Raw genomic sequence first — 13,256 nt, 5'->3', positions numbered from 1 at the left:
ACATATATCTAATGCTCTCAGCACCCCCCGGACGCCCCCCCCTTACTTACTTTGCCCGGAGGGTGTCCATCTTCTCCTTCACCCTCTGGCCATAGATGTTGCCCTGGCGGATGAGGCTCTCGCCCGCCTTGAGGGCCGTGGTGGTCTTCTGCATGTTGAGCTCCAGGGTGGTCATGAACTCCTTGTGCTTCTTGATGGCCTTCTCCACCCCTTCCACTGTCGTGGGCAGCTCGGTGTGCGCCAGGGTGCTCTCCTGAAAGAAGGGAGAGGAGAGTTTCCATCGGCCCCGACTCTACTGCTATTTCGACCAAACGTCCGAAACCATCGCCCTTCGCTTTTCCGTACTCAATATTTTATTGCTTTGTCTTTCCCACGAATGGCTTCGAAGTTCTCTCCGCAATCGAGCGGCGTAAAACTTTTATGAAATGAAAAAAAGTCGGAAATGAGGATGAAAGCAGTGCCAGGTAAATAAGAGCAAGCTGCTTGGGAGGTAAAGGCTTGGAGCAGAGAGCCAGGAGAGTCCGTCTTTTGGGGAGCTGTTGAGAGAGCAGCAGGAGGGTCTCTGGGGCTTCCGGCTGCTGAAGACGGCCTCTCAGTTGCCATATCCACCCACCGACCCCCAGACCCAAGGCTGTGAGCAGAGGGGGAAAGGCAATAGGAGAGGGTCCTGTGACAAAAACAGACTGTGGGCCGGGGCCGGATTGAGGTTTGATGCGGCCCTCAGCTCCTGAAGGTAATGGGCCCTTTATATGCCCAGCTGTCCTTTGTCAACAACAAATAGTTGCTGTTTTTTGTGTTGAACAGGACTGTCTTACCCATAGGCGCTAGGGGTGTGGGGCACCCGGGCACCAGGCCCTCAGGGGCGCCAGGCCAAGAGTCCGGGGCCCAAGAGTTGAGTCCGGGGAAGAGCCAGCCCGTTGGTCGGAGCGCTGCAGTGCGCCCTTCTGAGCCGCGGGTTTGGGGGCGACTGAGCTAGCGAGACACTGAGGCGGCCGGCCGGCTCCACCCTCCTGCACACCTGGGAATGGGTAACTGGGGGGGGGGGGGCGCCAGACGGATCTTTGCACCCCGGTGCCGCATATGCTTAGGACAGCCCTGGTGTTGGAACATATGCTATGTGGTAATTGATGGACTGAATAGGTATCTCAAGCCCTTTGCACATGTTGCGCTGCAACCAGTCCATGCAGAATGTCGGCACCCTATATATAGAAAGGAGCAAACCAGGGATTTTTTAGGGGGCAGACGAGCAGGCGGGGCCCATGACTTACATCCCAGGAGCCAATTTCTTTGAATGTTTTGGGGGGCCCACTAGAGAGTGGGGCCCTAAGCTAGAGCTTGTTGGGTGGTACGTAAATCCGGCACTGCTGTGGGCAATGAGGAAGAATCACACCCCGAAAGCTCCTGCTCCAACGCCAACCTAAGAATGTAAGAGCACAATAGGAGCCCATCCAGTCCAGCTCTCCCAGTGGCTGACCAGATGCCCACTATGGGAAGCCTGGAAGGATTTCAGCTCAACCACAACTCTTCTCTCCTGCGGTTTCCAGAAACTGGGATTTGGACACTTTCCTGCCTCTGAAGCAGAGCGGAGCCATCCTGCTAGGAGCCCTCAGATGCCCCCTCCGCCTCCATGAATTTCTCCCACCCTCTTTTCAAGCCACCCAGGCAAACTCTGGAACTCCCTCCCACAGGAGACACCATTGCTGTCTCCTGTGGGAGGGAGTTCCAGAGTTTCACTCTGGGTGAAGGCGGACTTCCTTTCATCTGTCCTGGACCTTCCACTGTTCACCTTCCTTGGACATCCATGAGTTCCCTCTCCCCCCTTTTCTAGGCTGTGCATCATTAACTCCTGCCATGCCACCTATGATTTGCCCTTTCTCTCAGCTGAAAAGTCCCACAGCAAGAGAACCTCCCCCCAGCTCTTGCCCTGGCCGTGACCCTCTTTGCCTCCTTCCCCCCACCACCTGGCAAGATCCCAGGGGCCCCCTGGCAGCCTGGCCCCCTCCCCGCTTCTCGTGCGCATGCAGAGGCCATCTGTGCTGAGGGGGGCGAGCAACAGCTGCTGCCTTGCCCTGTGCGGGCGGCAGTGAGGAAGGCAAGGGGCACTCGGATGCCCACGTCTCGGATGCCCGCTTACCCCAAGGGGAAAAGAAGCTGCCCCCCACTTCTGCCTACAGCCCCTGGGGGGGAACCCTTGTAAGCAAGGCAGCAGGAGAGCAGGGGCCCAGACTCCCATTTCGACCCCTCCCAGGGCAAGCCTCTTGCAGGGCTGGCCATGTTGGGGTCCTGAAAGTCTGCTGTGAGGCCTTCAGATACACGGGAGAAAGAGCTGGACATCAGAGAGTTGGCAGGGACCTCCAAGAGCCATCTAGTCCAACCTGCTACAATGCAGGAATCACAACTAAAAACAATTTTACAAGCTGTGGGTCCTTGTTTCTCAGTTTGATCCCTTTACATGGTTTTGTACGTTTTGTGATATTTTATGCAGTTCTTTTTATTGAGTATAGTTTAGTCATTCTTGTAACTCTTAACTGTAAACGGCTTCATTATTATTTACTGATATTTAATTTTACTGTTCGCTATTATATGGTAATGGATTATTGAACATTGCTTTATTTGATATAAGTTGTTTATTTTAAATACTTCCTATTACCGGATCGGATAAATAGGTGTGTGATCTTTGCTGTCTGTTTTGCTGTCAGCTGCCTTGCGTAAAGTGATATAGAAAGGCAGAATACAAATTAAAAGTGAAATGAAATGAATTCATAGAATCATAGAGTTGGAAGAGACCACAAGGGCCATCGAGTCCAACCCCCTGCCAAGCAGGAAACACCATCAGAGCACTCCGGACATATGGTTGTCAAGCCTCTGCTTAAAGACCTCCAAAGAAGGAGACTCCACCACACTCCTGGGCAGCAAATTCCACTGTCAAACAGCTCTTACTGTCAGGAAGTTCTTCCTAATGTTTAGGTGGAATCTTCTTTCTTGTAGTTTGGAACCATTGCTCCGTGTCCGCTTCTCTGGAGCAGCACCCTATTCCCCCCACCCTATTATGTTTTTATTGTAATTTTACTGGTGTTAGCTAACCTGAGCCCGGCTCTGGCCAGGGAGTGCAGGATAGAAATAAAAAATTATTATTATTATTATTATTTATTATTAAAACATCCTTGGCAGATGGCCATCCAACCTCTGCTTAAAAACCTTCAAGGAAGTAGAGGGAGATCCGCCGCTCTCACCACCAGAAATTTCTTCCGGAGCTTCAGTCGGAATCTCTTTCTTGCTGCTTGAATCCCCTTCTGGCCCCTAAGGGGGTCTTGGGATGCTGCTGCCCCCTGGGCTCCTACTGGTTAATGCACCAGTGGCAGCTAATGGACTGGCAGAGCCCCTTTGGGCCTCTAGGGCTGGGGGTGGAAGAGGCTAAATTTTTAATAGTAAGGTGTCTGGGCTAAAGTGGAGATGGGGGAGGGGACCCCTTGAGCCCCAGACAACGGAGGGACAGGCGACCCCCCAGGCGCTCTCCGCTTCCCCCTGACCGCCTGCCTCCCTGGGTGGCTTCCTGGCGTTTGGCGCCAGCTCCCGCTGAGCCCCAGCTGCAAAGTGACAGCCAGACTGACTCAATGGTGCGTGAGAGCGAGTGCGGCCAGCAAGGCGGCTGCAGGAGCCACGAGCCTTTGAGATGCGCCCGGGCGGAAGGATGCGCCGTTTAGCTCCGCTTTGCAAAGCCAGAGACGGCCAGAGGGGCGAGGGGCAGGAGGAGAGGGGGCAGCTGAGTCTCCAGAAGGGCCGTCCCAGTGCCGGAGTTACGTATAAGCTCAACAAGCTCTAGCTTAGGGCCCCAGTCTCTTGGAAAGGAAACAAAAAACTGGATGTACATTTCCAAAAGATAAGATAAAAAACAAATAAGATAAAACCTACATACAGCAAGACAGGGACGCAGGTGGCGCTGTGGGCTAAACCACTGAGCCTAGGGCTCTATGTGATTTTACATAGAGTATTTTTTCTTTTGCTATAACGATTTAATTTATGGCTTATTTATAGCGTTTTATTTCTTATGTGTAGATCCCACCCTAGATGACTGCTAAGGCGCCCAGCCAGCTGACTTCTGTTTTAGTAACCAAAGGTCATAGAATCATAGAATCTTACGAGTTGGAAGGAACCCCAGGGGTCATCCAGTCCATCCCCCTCTTGCAATGCTGGAATCTCAGCTAAAGCAACCCTGAGAGATGGCCATCCCACCTCTGCTTGAGAACCTCCAAGCTCAGACATTCTCCTGCGCAAACCTCTCTGAAAAATGGAGGCAGCGAAGTTCTTGCAAAACTCCTCTCCAAGGGGCTCCTCTGGAGAACTCCCCCCTTTGTGACACTCAGAATATTTCCTCCGTGATTTGACAGTTAACAGCCTCTGTACAAAGAACATACGACTAACTGTAATTGCTGGTCATCATCCGACCCAAACGCCTAATTAATGGGAATGAAAAGGCGAACAATTACCCACCAGCAATTAGCAACTGATTGATAAATGGCCTCCTTGCACACAGCAAGACCCAAGCAGCCAGCTAAATCTTGCTACTTGGGCCTGAAAGCCGACTCGAAAGCCGCCTGCTAAATCTCTGCCAAAGGAGCTTTTGCTGCTCAGAAAAGCTGAGCCAGAATCATCCCTCTCCAGTGGCTTCAACTCAGGAGGGCTTTAGTTTGCGGTCGTCTGTTCCCAATGCCCCAGAAGAGGCTTGGCCAACCGAGTCCTCTCTGGACGTCTTGGACTCCCATCAGGAACAGGAGTACGACACCAGGAGGAGCACAGCCCTTGTGGCTGCAGCTGGTGGGGCTGCAGATAACAATAACAATAACAATAACAATAACAATAACAATAACAATAACAATAATAATTCATTTATACCCCACCCATCTGGCTGGGTTTCCCCAGCCACTCTGGGCGGCTTTCAGCAAAATATTAAAATACAATAATTCATCCAGTATTAAAAGCTTCACTAAACAGACTTCTGGAGGGAAGCAGCTGTCCCAGGAGGAGGGAAGAACCCCTGCAAGGACTACCCGATGGGCCACTGGCCTGGTCCAGCAGCCAGGCTCTTCTTAGGCCCTCGTGGAACCTGCAGGTCCAGAGGCAGTCTACCTCACTTCCTAGGTTCTTGGTGGTATTTGACCCCTGCAAGAACAGCATGCTGGACTAGGAGGTTTGCTGGCATCCAGCAGCCAAGCTCTTCCCTGGTCCTGAATGGGGCAACTGTGCCCCTGAAGGACCAGGTGCGCAGCCTGGGAGTCATTTTGGACTCACAGCTGTCCATGGAGGTGCAGGTCAAGTCTGTGTCCAGGGCAGCTATTTACCAGCTCCATCTGGGATGCAGAATGAGACCCTCCCTGCCCGCAGACTGTCTGGCCAGAGTGGTGCATGCTCTGGTTATCTCCCACTTGGACTACTGCAATGCTCTCTACATGGGGCTACCTTTGAAGGTGACCTGGAAACTGCAATTAATCCAGAATGCAGCAGCTAGATTGGTGACCTCAATCCATTGGCCATGGGCACAGCAGCTTGAGCTCTCGGAGAAAAAGGCGGGATTTAAATGCAGCGACTAAACGCAATAACATTTCTTCTGATTAATAATAATAATAATAATAATTTATTTGTACCCCGCCCATCTGGCTGGGTTTCCAAAGCCACTCTGGGCGGCTTCCACAGAGACCAAAAATACACTAAAATGTCACACATTAAAAACTTCCCTGAACAGGGCTGCCTTAAGATGTCTTCTGAATGTCAGGTAGTTGTTTGCAAAGCCCCGGGCGCGGTGTGTTTGGGAGCCCAGCGTTACCTGGTTGTAGAGGCAGACCTCGGCCTGCTTGGCGTCCCGCAGGAAGAGGAAGAAGATGTGGGCTTGGACCAGGACCTCCCGCCGGTTCTCCCACATGTCCAGCAGCTTGTTCCAGCCCACGTCCAGCTTCTGCAGCCACTGCTGGAGGGAGAGGTAGGGCAGGTCAGCCTCCTCCAGCGCCAGCACGTCGTTGACGGCCTGGATCTTGGCGTAGTCCTCCTCGTAGCGGTTGATCTCCTCCTTGAGGGAGGCGTGGTGGTTCAGCAGCCGCTCGGCCTCCGCCAGGTTGCCCGGCAGCTCCTCCGAGGCCACGGCCGCCTGCGTCTTCACCAGCCATGTCAGGAAGCTGTCCAGGTCCTGGATGAACTGCTGCAGCCTGGAAGGAAGGAGAGGGGCAGGAGGAGGTCAGGGGACACCTGGGCTGGTGGGGAACGTGATCCGTGAGAGGCAGTCAAGGACAACATTCCTTGTAATGCAAGAGAAGATGTGCGAGGGAATGTTTGGTCCAACCTAAAGTTGTGTAATGAAGGCACCAGGCAAACTTCCCTGGGGAGAGCATTCCACAGATGGGGAGCCACTGCAGAGGAGGCCCCGTTCTTGTGTTGCCACCCTCCGCACCTCTCAAGGAGAAGGTATAGGAAGAAGGGCCCCAGAAGATGGCCTCAGGGTCCTGGTAGGTTGAGATGTTCTCCAAAGGCCTCAGTTCCCCCTGCTCCTGATAACTCCCCCCCCCGGGCCCCAACCCCTCTGCCCGCTTAGGCAGGAGAGCCTCCCTTCTCCCCGCTCTGAGCCTGGCTGACCTGCTGGCCACCGTGAGCGAGTCCTCGCAGCCCTGCAGGGTCCTCTTGAGAGCCTCCCACTCCTCGCTGATCTCCTCGAACTGCAGGAGGATCTCCATGGCTTGGCCCGGGTGGGTGTTGGCCAGCAGCTCCCCCTCCTGCTGCAGCTCAATGAGCCTGGGTTCGAGGACCACCAGGGCAGCCTCCATGGTGGAGAGGCGGCGCTGCAGGGAGAGGACGCTGCCCAGGTCGCCGCTGTTGTACTGCGTGGACTCGACGGCTCGCCGCTTCTCCCGGATCTGCGACTTGATCTCGTTGCACTCCAGAAGGTAGTTCTGGATCTTCAGGATGGAGTTGAGGTGGTCTTTGCGGTGCTCCACCAGCTCCACCACCCGGTTCCACCTGGAAAGAAGAGCCTGCTGATGGGGCCAAAGGGGGCCCATGGGACCCACAGGGGCCAAACCATGGGGCTTTCTGCAAGCAGCTCTCCCGGGGCTTCCAGCACAGAAAGCAGGGCTGCCCCCAATGGCTGGAGGTGGAGCAAAGCCCTCTCCTCCTCCATTAATTGGATTAATCCTCTTTTAAAACCATCCACAGTTTAACTCTACGCTTTGTGAATAAACCAGGCTTCCCCAACCTCAGCCCTCCAGATGTTTTTGGCCTACAACTCCCATGATCCCTAGCAAGCAGTACCAGCGGTCAGGGATGCTGGGAATTGTAGTCTCAAAACACCTGGTGGGCCGAGTTTGAGGAAGCCTGGAATAAACTATTCCTCCAAAATCCACCTTGATGGGATGCCCCTTGGATCTACGGAAGCTGTCCTATCAAAGTTCTTCAGGCAAATTCTCTCTGTCCCCCCCCCCCGTGTACCGAACGCATCATTGCGCCTAGAGGCTAATCTTCCCTCGGTAGAATTACAGATCTTGCGTAGGACACTTAACTCTTGGCTTCGCCTAAACTCAAATCCCCCCGGTCTAATATTCCTAGTGCTGCAAGATGGTCACAAGAGCGCTTGGACTAAAATTGTCTATCAAAAACTTCACCCTTGTGGTTTATCTCCACAACAGCTACTCACTTTGAGTTTTAGTAAAGCAAAAGCGCCTAAATGATATCGAGCGTCAGAACAGCTTGGCAACAGTCAGGAAATTCTGCCCATGGTGTGGCTATTTTCCACCTTCCCATTTCAACTCTCTGGCACCCTATCTGCATAACAGCAATCCTAAAATATAGACACGCTTTTACTCTCGCAAGATTGAATGTCTTGCCCTTGGCTGGACTTGGGGGACGATTCCAACAGATTCCACACGAAAAACGCTTATGTCCCTGTCCAAATGGGTGGCACGTGCCCTTCTGGCTTGCCCTCTTTATAAAGACTTGAGGAATGAGATCATCACCCCTCTTTTATTGCCCATTCCGGGTCACCCAGCCACTGCCCCAGGGTCCTTTCTCTTGGCAGATCAAGATGAGCAGCTGACAGCAAAGGCTGCAAGGTTTTTAGCTGGGGCAATCAGAATAAGATCCACTATTTGACTGCTGATTCAAAACCCCAAAATGTATTTGATATAATTGACTTTTTATTTCTATTCTTTGTATATCGTATTGTTGTTCTATTGCTATGACCGATGGCTGACGCAAATAAAGATTCATTCATTCATTCATTCCACCTTCATGGGATGTCCCTGAGTTCTAGTGTGAAGAGAAAAACTTTCCTCTTTCCACTTTCTTCAGGCCAGGCCTCATTTTGCAAACTTCTCTCAGGCTCACCTTTTCTCCAAACTCAAAAGCGCCAACCATTCTTTCCATCCCTTGAGGGGATCCCTTGAAAGGGATCAAGCGCAGGGGCAGCAGACTCTCACTTAGTCGCCTTTGGCGAGTTGGAATGGCCTCCAAGCGACCAGAGCAGGGGAGCCTGGCAAAAATGCTCTCCCTCTCTCTCTCTCTCTCTCTCTCTCTCTCTCTCTCTCTCTCTCTTTCTCTCTCCCCTCTTTTTTCAGTCCACAAAAGTCAATGCCTCTGGGGGCTGGGGGGGACCTGTGCACAGCATTGTAGGGGTATTTGATTTAAGCCCCACTCAGGAGAAAGGGGAAAGAGAGAGGAGGGGGGGATTGGGGCCTGGGGAGGTGCTTGCAAAGGCAACACACACAGCAGGGTCCTCGCGAGGGGAGAGGCGAGTGGCAGAGAGAGATGGCTCCCTCAGGGGTCCCATGTGCTCTTTTGTGCACAGTGGTGCTGTGACATTTTGCTGCAGCAAAGGGGGTGGGGTGGGGGGTGGATGGACGTCCAATTATCCTCGTAGGACGACGAGCCCCTCAGGGCTGCAGCCAAACGAGAAGCAGCAATGAGCCAAATGAGAGGTGGCTGCTTTTGAGGCCCCCCAGGGTGGAGGTGGCAAAGGGGACAGGGGACAGTCCTCTAAAGAGAGCAGAGGCGGGGGGCCTCCCCCGTCCCTTCTGCACTCTGCTTGTGGGGGGAGTGGGAGGGGACTCCGCCATCTCAGGGGTCCAGCCGGGCGAAGGAAGCCAGTCCGCCTCACTTAATGGGGCCAGTGTGCCCTGCTTACTGCCAGCCCACATCTGGGCTACAGAAAGCCCACTGCCCCCCCCCCCCAGTCAGGAAAGCCCTACGCTCAGATCTCTGCGGCTGGCTGAGCCTCCTCTGAGCAAAGCACGCTGTGCATGCTCCAGTGAGCTGCCCTTGCCCTTCAGCGCTAGGGATGCTTTGTACCTGCTGTTCAGATGGTCCTGGCAGGAGCGGACCTCGGAGGAGCTGGGGTGGCCCCCGTCCACCAGCTGCTGCACTATCTGGTTGACGTCCAGGATGCGGCCCATCAGGCTGTTCATCTCTTGGTCGAGACTTTCGAACCTGCGGAGGAAGACAGAGGGAGACCCATCAGGAGGCAGCCGCCTCAGGAGCCAAGGGCAGAAAGGGGGGCAGAAGGAGGGCAGCCGGGCAGCCCCCAGCCCAGGAGCTCTGGCCTTCCACTCTATCCCAGGAGGTGCCTGACATCCTTCCCAGAGGCCAGCTCTGTTCCTTCATCCCATCGGGCCATTTTCTGGCTCTCCTTCCCTCCAGAATCCCACTGAGATACGAAGCCCAAAACCGCTCGGGACCAGTCTACCTGTGAGGGGCCGACCCCATATCCATCCACTTGTGGAATGTGATGCATAAATAGCAGTCAAGTACAACATTCCTTGCTTTCCTAGAGTGGACATGTGGGGGAATGTTTGGACTAGCCAGTCGAAAGCTTCCTGTTTCCTCCTGGCTGGGACATACTTCCTTTGCATGTGACTAGAGGTGGGCGTGACCTTACCTGTCCAGGTAACAAAAGGACAAGGCATGCAGCACTCTCTCTCTCTTTGACTTCCTCCATGATTGGAGCAGCTTTTTAGCTAGAGATGCTCTGTTGGCTTCCAGCCAACAGAGGACACTGGGATTATTCCCAAATGGGATATATCCACATGTATATCCTTTGCAACTAAGTCTGCCTTCAGGGATTCAACTGTGAACTGATGATGTGAGTAAACTTCTTTTATATACTTTACACAAGATTGTGGCGTGTTTATTCTTTTAAGAGGGATTCAAGGGAACTTACCAGGAACCTAATAGTGGGAGGCTTACACAAGCCTGCAACCAGCTCCCCGCCGTGCATGTAAAAGGGGAATGTGAAACTCTGCTAGGTAAAGGGACTTGCTAGCGCAAATTAGGAAGGATATTCATAAGTAATCTATCCTCTCCTGTCTCCCTGACCATTCCCACAGGGCGAAGGGCAGCAGCAGGGGCAATGCCACAGGAGGGAACCAGGGTCCTTCTGCCTGCCAGGCAGGTGCCACCCCCTGAGCCCCAGCCTGCTTTTCTCTGTGGCGCCAGGATCCGCCCCCTTCCGCTGCCCTTACCGGTGCTGCACCACCTCCACGTCCTCCAGCTTCTGGGGCACCTCCATGCGGTTGAGCCACTGCTCCTTCTCGTCGATCCAGACCTCGCAGGCGTTGACCTCGCCAAACATGCGGTAGACAGCCAGGGCGTCCTGGAGCCACTGGCGCCGCAGGACGGCCACCTCGGCCACCTCCCCGTACAGCTGCTCCACCTCCACGATGCGCACCTGGACGTCCACCAGCTCGTGGTACTCGGGCGCCAGGGCGGCCAGCTGGGTGCGCAGCGCCAGGACGGTCCCCCGGTGCTGGTCGATCTCCTCGGCCACGCCCTTGTGCTTCTTGACCAGCGACTGGGTGGAGTACTCGTCGTGGCCAAAGTCGTCGCTGGAGACCAGGCGGTAGGCGTCCTGCAGCCACACCACCAGGTCCTCCGTGTCGGCGCTGAACTGGTGGAAGGCGAGGGCCTCCTGCAGCTTCCGCAGGTGGGTGGCCGCCAGCTCCTCCAGCTTCTTCCAGTGCTGGCGCACCTCGCGGGTCTTCTCCTGGATGGCGCCCGGCGCGCCCTGCCTGCGGAGCAGGACCTGCTCTCCCCGGCGCATGGCCGTCTGCAGCAGAGAGCGGCGCCCGCCCAGCTCGCCCAGGAGGATGCTGTGCTTGCTGAGCAGCTTGGCCACGCTGTTGAGGTCCTTGCCGTAGCCGCAAGGGGAGGACAGGATGCGCTCCTTCTCGCGCACCCAGGCCTCCGCCTCCTCCATCTCCTGGAAGAAGGACCACAGCTGGCGGGACGCCTCCAGCTCCTGGCGCCGCTTGGAGGCCAGCTCCTGCAGCTGCTCCAGGCAGCTCTGGACGTGGCTGACCCGGTTGCAGATGACCTGCGGGTCGCAGGGCTGGTAGCCTGCAGGGGAAGGAGGGGGAAGCAGGAAGGGGCGGGTGAGTGTTGGAAGCGCAAAGGAAAAGAAGGCACTTTTTCACATGTGGTGGAACTGCAAAATCATCAAAAGTTTTGGGGAAATGATTTAGAATGAAATGAAAAAAATGTTGAAGACCACATTTGTTAAAAAGCCAGAAGCATTTTTGTTAGGCATTACAGGTCAAGACTTGCCGAAAGAAAAGAAGAAGTTATTTATTGTGTGCAACAACAGCAGCTAGGATTTTACTAGCCCAGAAATGGAAAGACAACAAGACGCCAACTAAAGAAGAACGGCAAAAAGAACTGATGGAATATGGCAACTTAGAGACAAGGACAACAGAGACTTTAAAAAAGACTGGGAATCATTTATGTTATACTTACAGAAAAACTATGAAGAAATGGACTCGCTAGCAGGGTTTGAGTAACCACTTATAATTAATAACATAGAAATTAAGTGGTGAAAACTGGAAAATAATAAAGTGTTAGAGGTGTGCTATAAAAAGGTTAAGAATATAATAATATTTAAATTAAAGATTGTAATATTAAGGTAAATTAAAACATGCAGGGGAAGCAAATATTTAAGAACCAGAAAAGGAAGTTGAGGGAAGTCTTGGGGGGGGGGGGGAATTGTATTGTATTTTGTTTTTGAAATAATGTTGATTGTGACTGATAAAACTGTAAAATTTAACAAAAATTATTTTTTTAAAAAGAGAGAGTCAAAGCATCAGGAGGAAGACGAGGGGGAAAAGGAAACACACTCTCTCGTCTCTGCTCCTGTGGGTCCTGAGGTGCTCCTGGCCTAGGGGTCAGGGAGCCCGTCTTGGGTCAGAGACTCCCCAGACTCCACTCCTGCCCCCACCAGGCCAAAGCAGGCCGGTGTCCGGCTTCTGGGAACCCGATCCCTCCCCTGGTGACAGCCAGGAAGCAGATCAACAAGAGGTGTTCTTACCAAGTAATTTATTCCACCGTTCACAGATAGACACAAAGGAAGGCAGCCTCCCTAAAATAATGGCGTTGCTCCAGATGAAGTCCCCCCCACCCCACCCCTGTCTCTCTTATTCTAAATCATCCCTTTGTCGGCTAAGCTGTCCTTTCTGCCTCTGAGCTTTCTGCCAGAAACGAGTAGAAAGTTTCTAGCAGTTTTCCAGAGTTTCCCCTTAAATTTGGGAGTGGCACTCTGAGCTGCATTAGCATCAGCTAATAAAAAGAAGACCACTGGGCTTTGGTTTTTTTGCAGACGTCTGTCCGAAGAGTATTGCCTGTAAATTCTGCTGAATGACTGTTCCTGTCATTTACGATGTGTGGGAGATGAGACTTTTGTTTGATAGTGTACTGTTAATTGCTGTTTATTTTAACAACTGAAAATATATTTGCTACTGTAATGCATGAACCTGGTCTGGGAATAAAACCTCTTGACCGAGACTTCACAGAGTTTGCGAGTCATCTTTAAGACAACAACTTTGTCATTGTTCACCACTTCCGCGAGAGAAAGATAAACTCTGCTAAACAGTTTAAAAGAGTCTTTACCTATCCACCAGCGTCTGTACAGCAAAAGTTACAGATAGGTAGCCGTGTTGGTCTGCCATAGTCAAAACAAAAAAATTCCTTCCAGTAGCACCTTAAAGACCAACTAAGTCAGTTCTTGGTATGAGCTTTCGTGTGCATGCACACTTGGTATCTGAAGAAGTGTGCATGCACACGAAAGCTCATACCAAGAACTGACTTAGTTGGTCTTTAAGGTGCTACTGGAAGGAATTTTTTTGTTTTGTACAGCAAAAGTGTGTGGACAGGAACCTCTAATACTTTCTGTTCTCCTACTCTCAATGCACACCAGGCAGGGCCGGATTGAGGTTTGATGCGGCCCTCAGCTCCTG

At 52.9% G+C, this 13,256-nt stretch overlaps 1 protein-coding gene across 2 annotated transcripts in view; it reads right to left on the bottom strand.

Annotated features, from left to right (window-relative positions):
- SPTBN4 (spectrin beta, non-erythrocytic 4) overlaps positions 1-13,256 on the bottom strand; it is a 92,122-nt gene that overhangs the window by 52,250 nt on the left and 26,616 nt on the right. For both annotated transcript variants that reach the window (XM_079985255.1, XM_079985256.1), the window contains 5 exons: positions 10,494-11,367; positions 9,325-9,462; positions 6,622-7,002; positions 5,822-6,197; positions 51-253 (listed from right to left, as the gene is read on the bottom strand). In XM_079985255.1, the coding sequence (XP_079841381.1) occupies positions 51-253; positions 5,822-6,197; positions 6,622-7,002; positions 9,325-9,462; positions 10,494-11,367 (1,972 nt within the window). The remainder of the gene's footprint in view (positions 1-50; positions 254-5,821; positions 6,198-6,621; positions 7,003-9,324; positions 9,463-10,493; positions 11,368-13,256) is intronic.

Source organism: Podarcis cretensis (genome assembly GCF_951804945.1).
Source record: "Podarcis cretensis genome assembly, chromosome: 8".
Taxonomy (NCBI): Eukaryota; Metazoa; Chordata; class Lepidosauria; order Squamata; family Lacertidae; genus Podarcis; species Podarcis cretensis.
The sequence above is the reverse complement of the archived record's forward strand: the minus strand, read 5'-3'. Positions and strand labels throughout refer to the sequence as shown.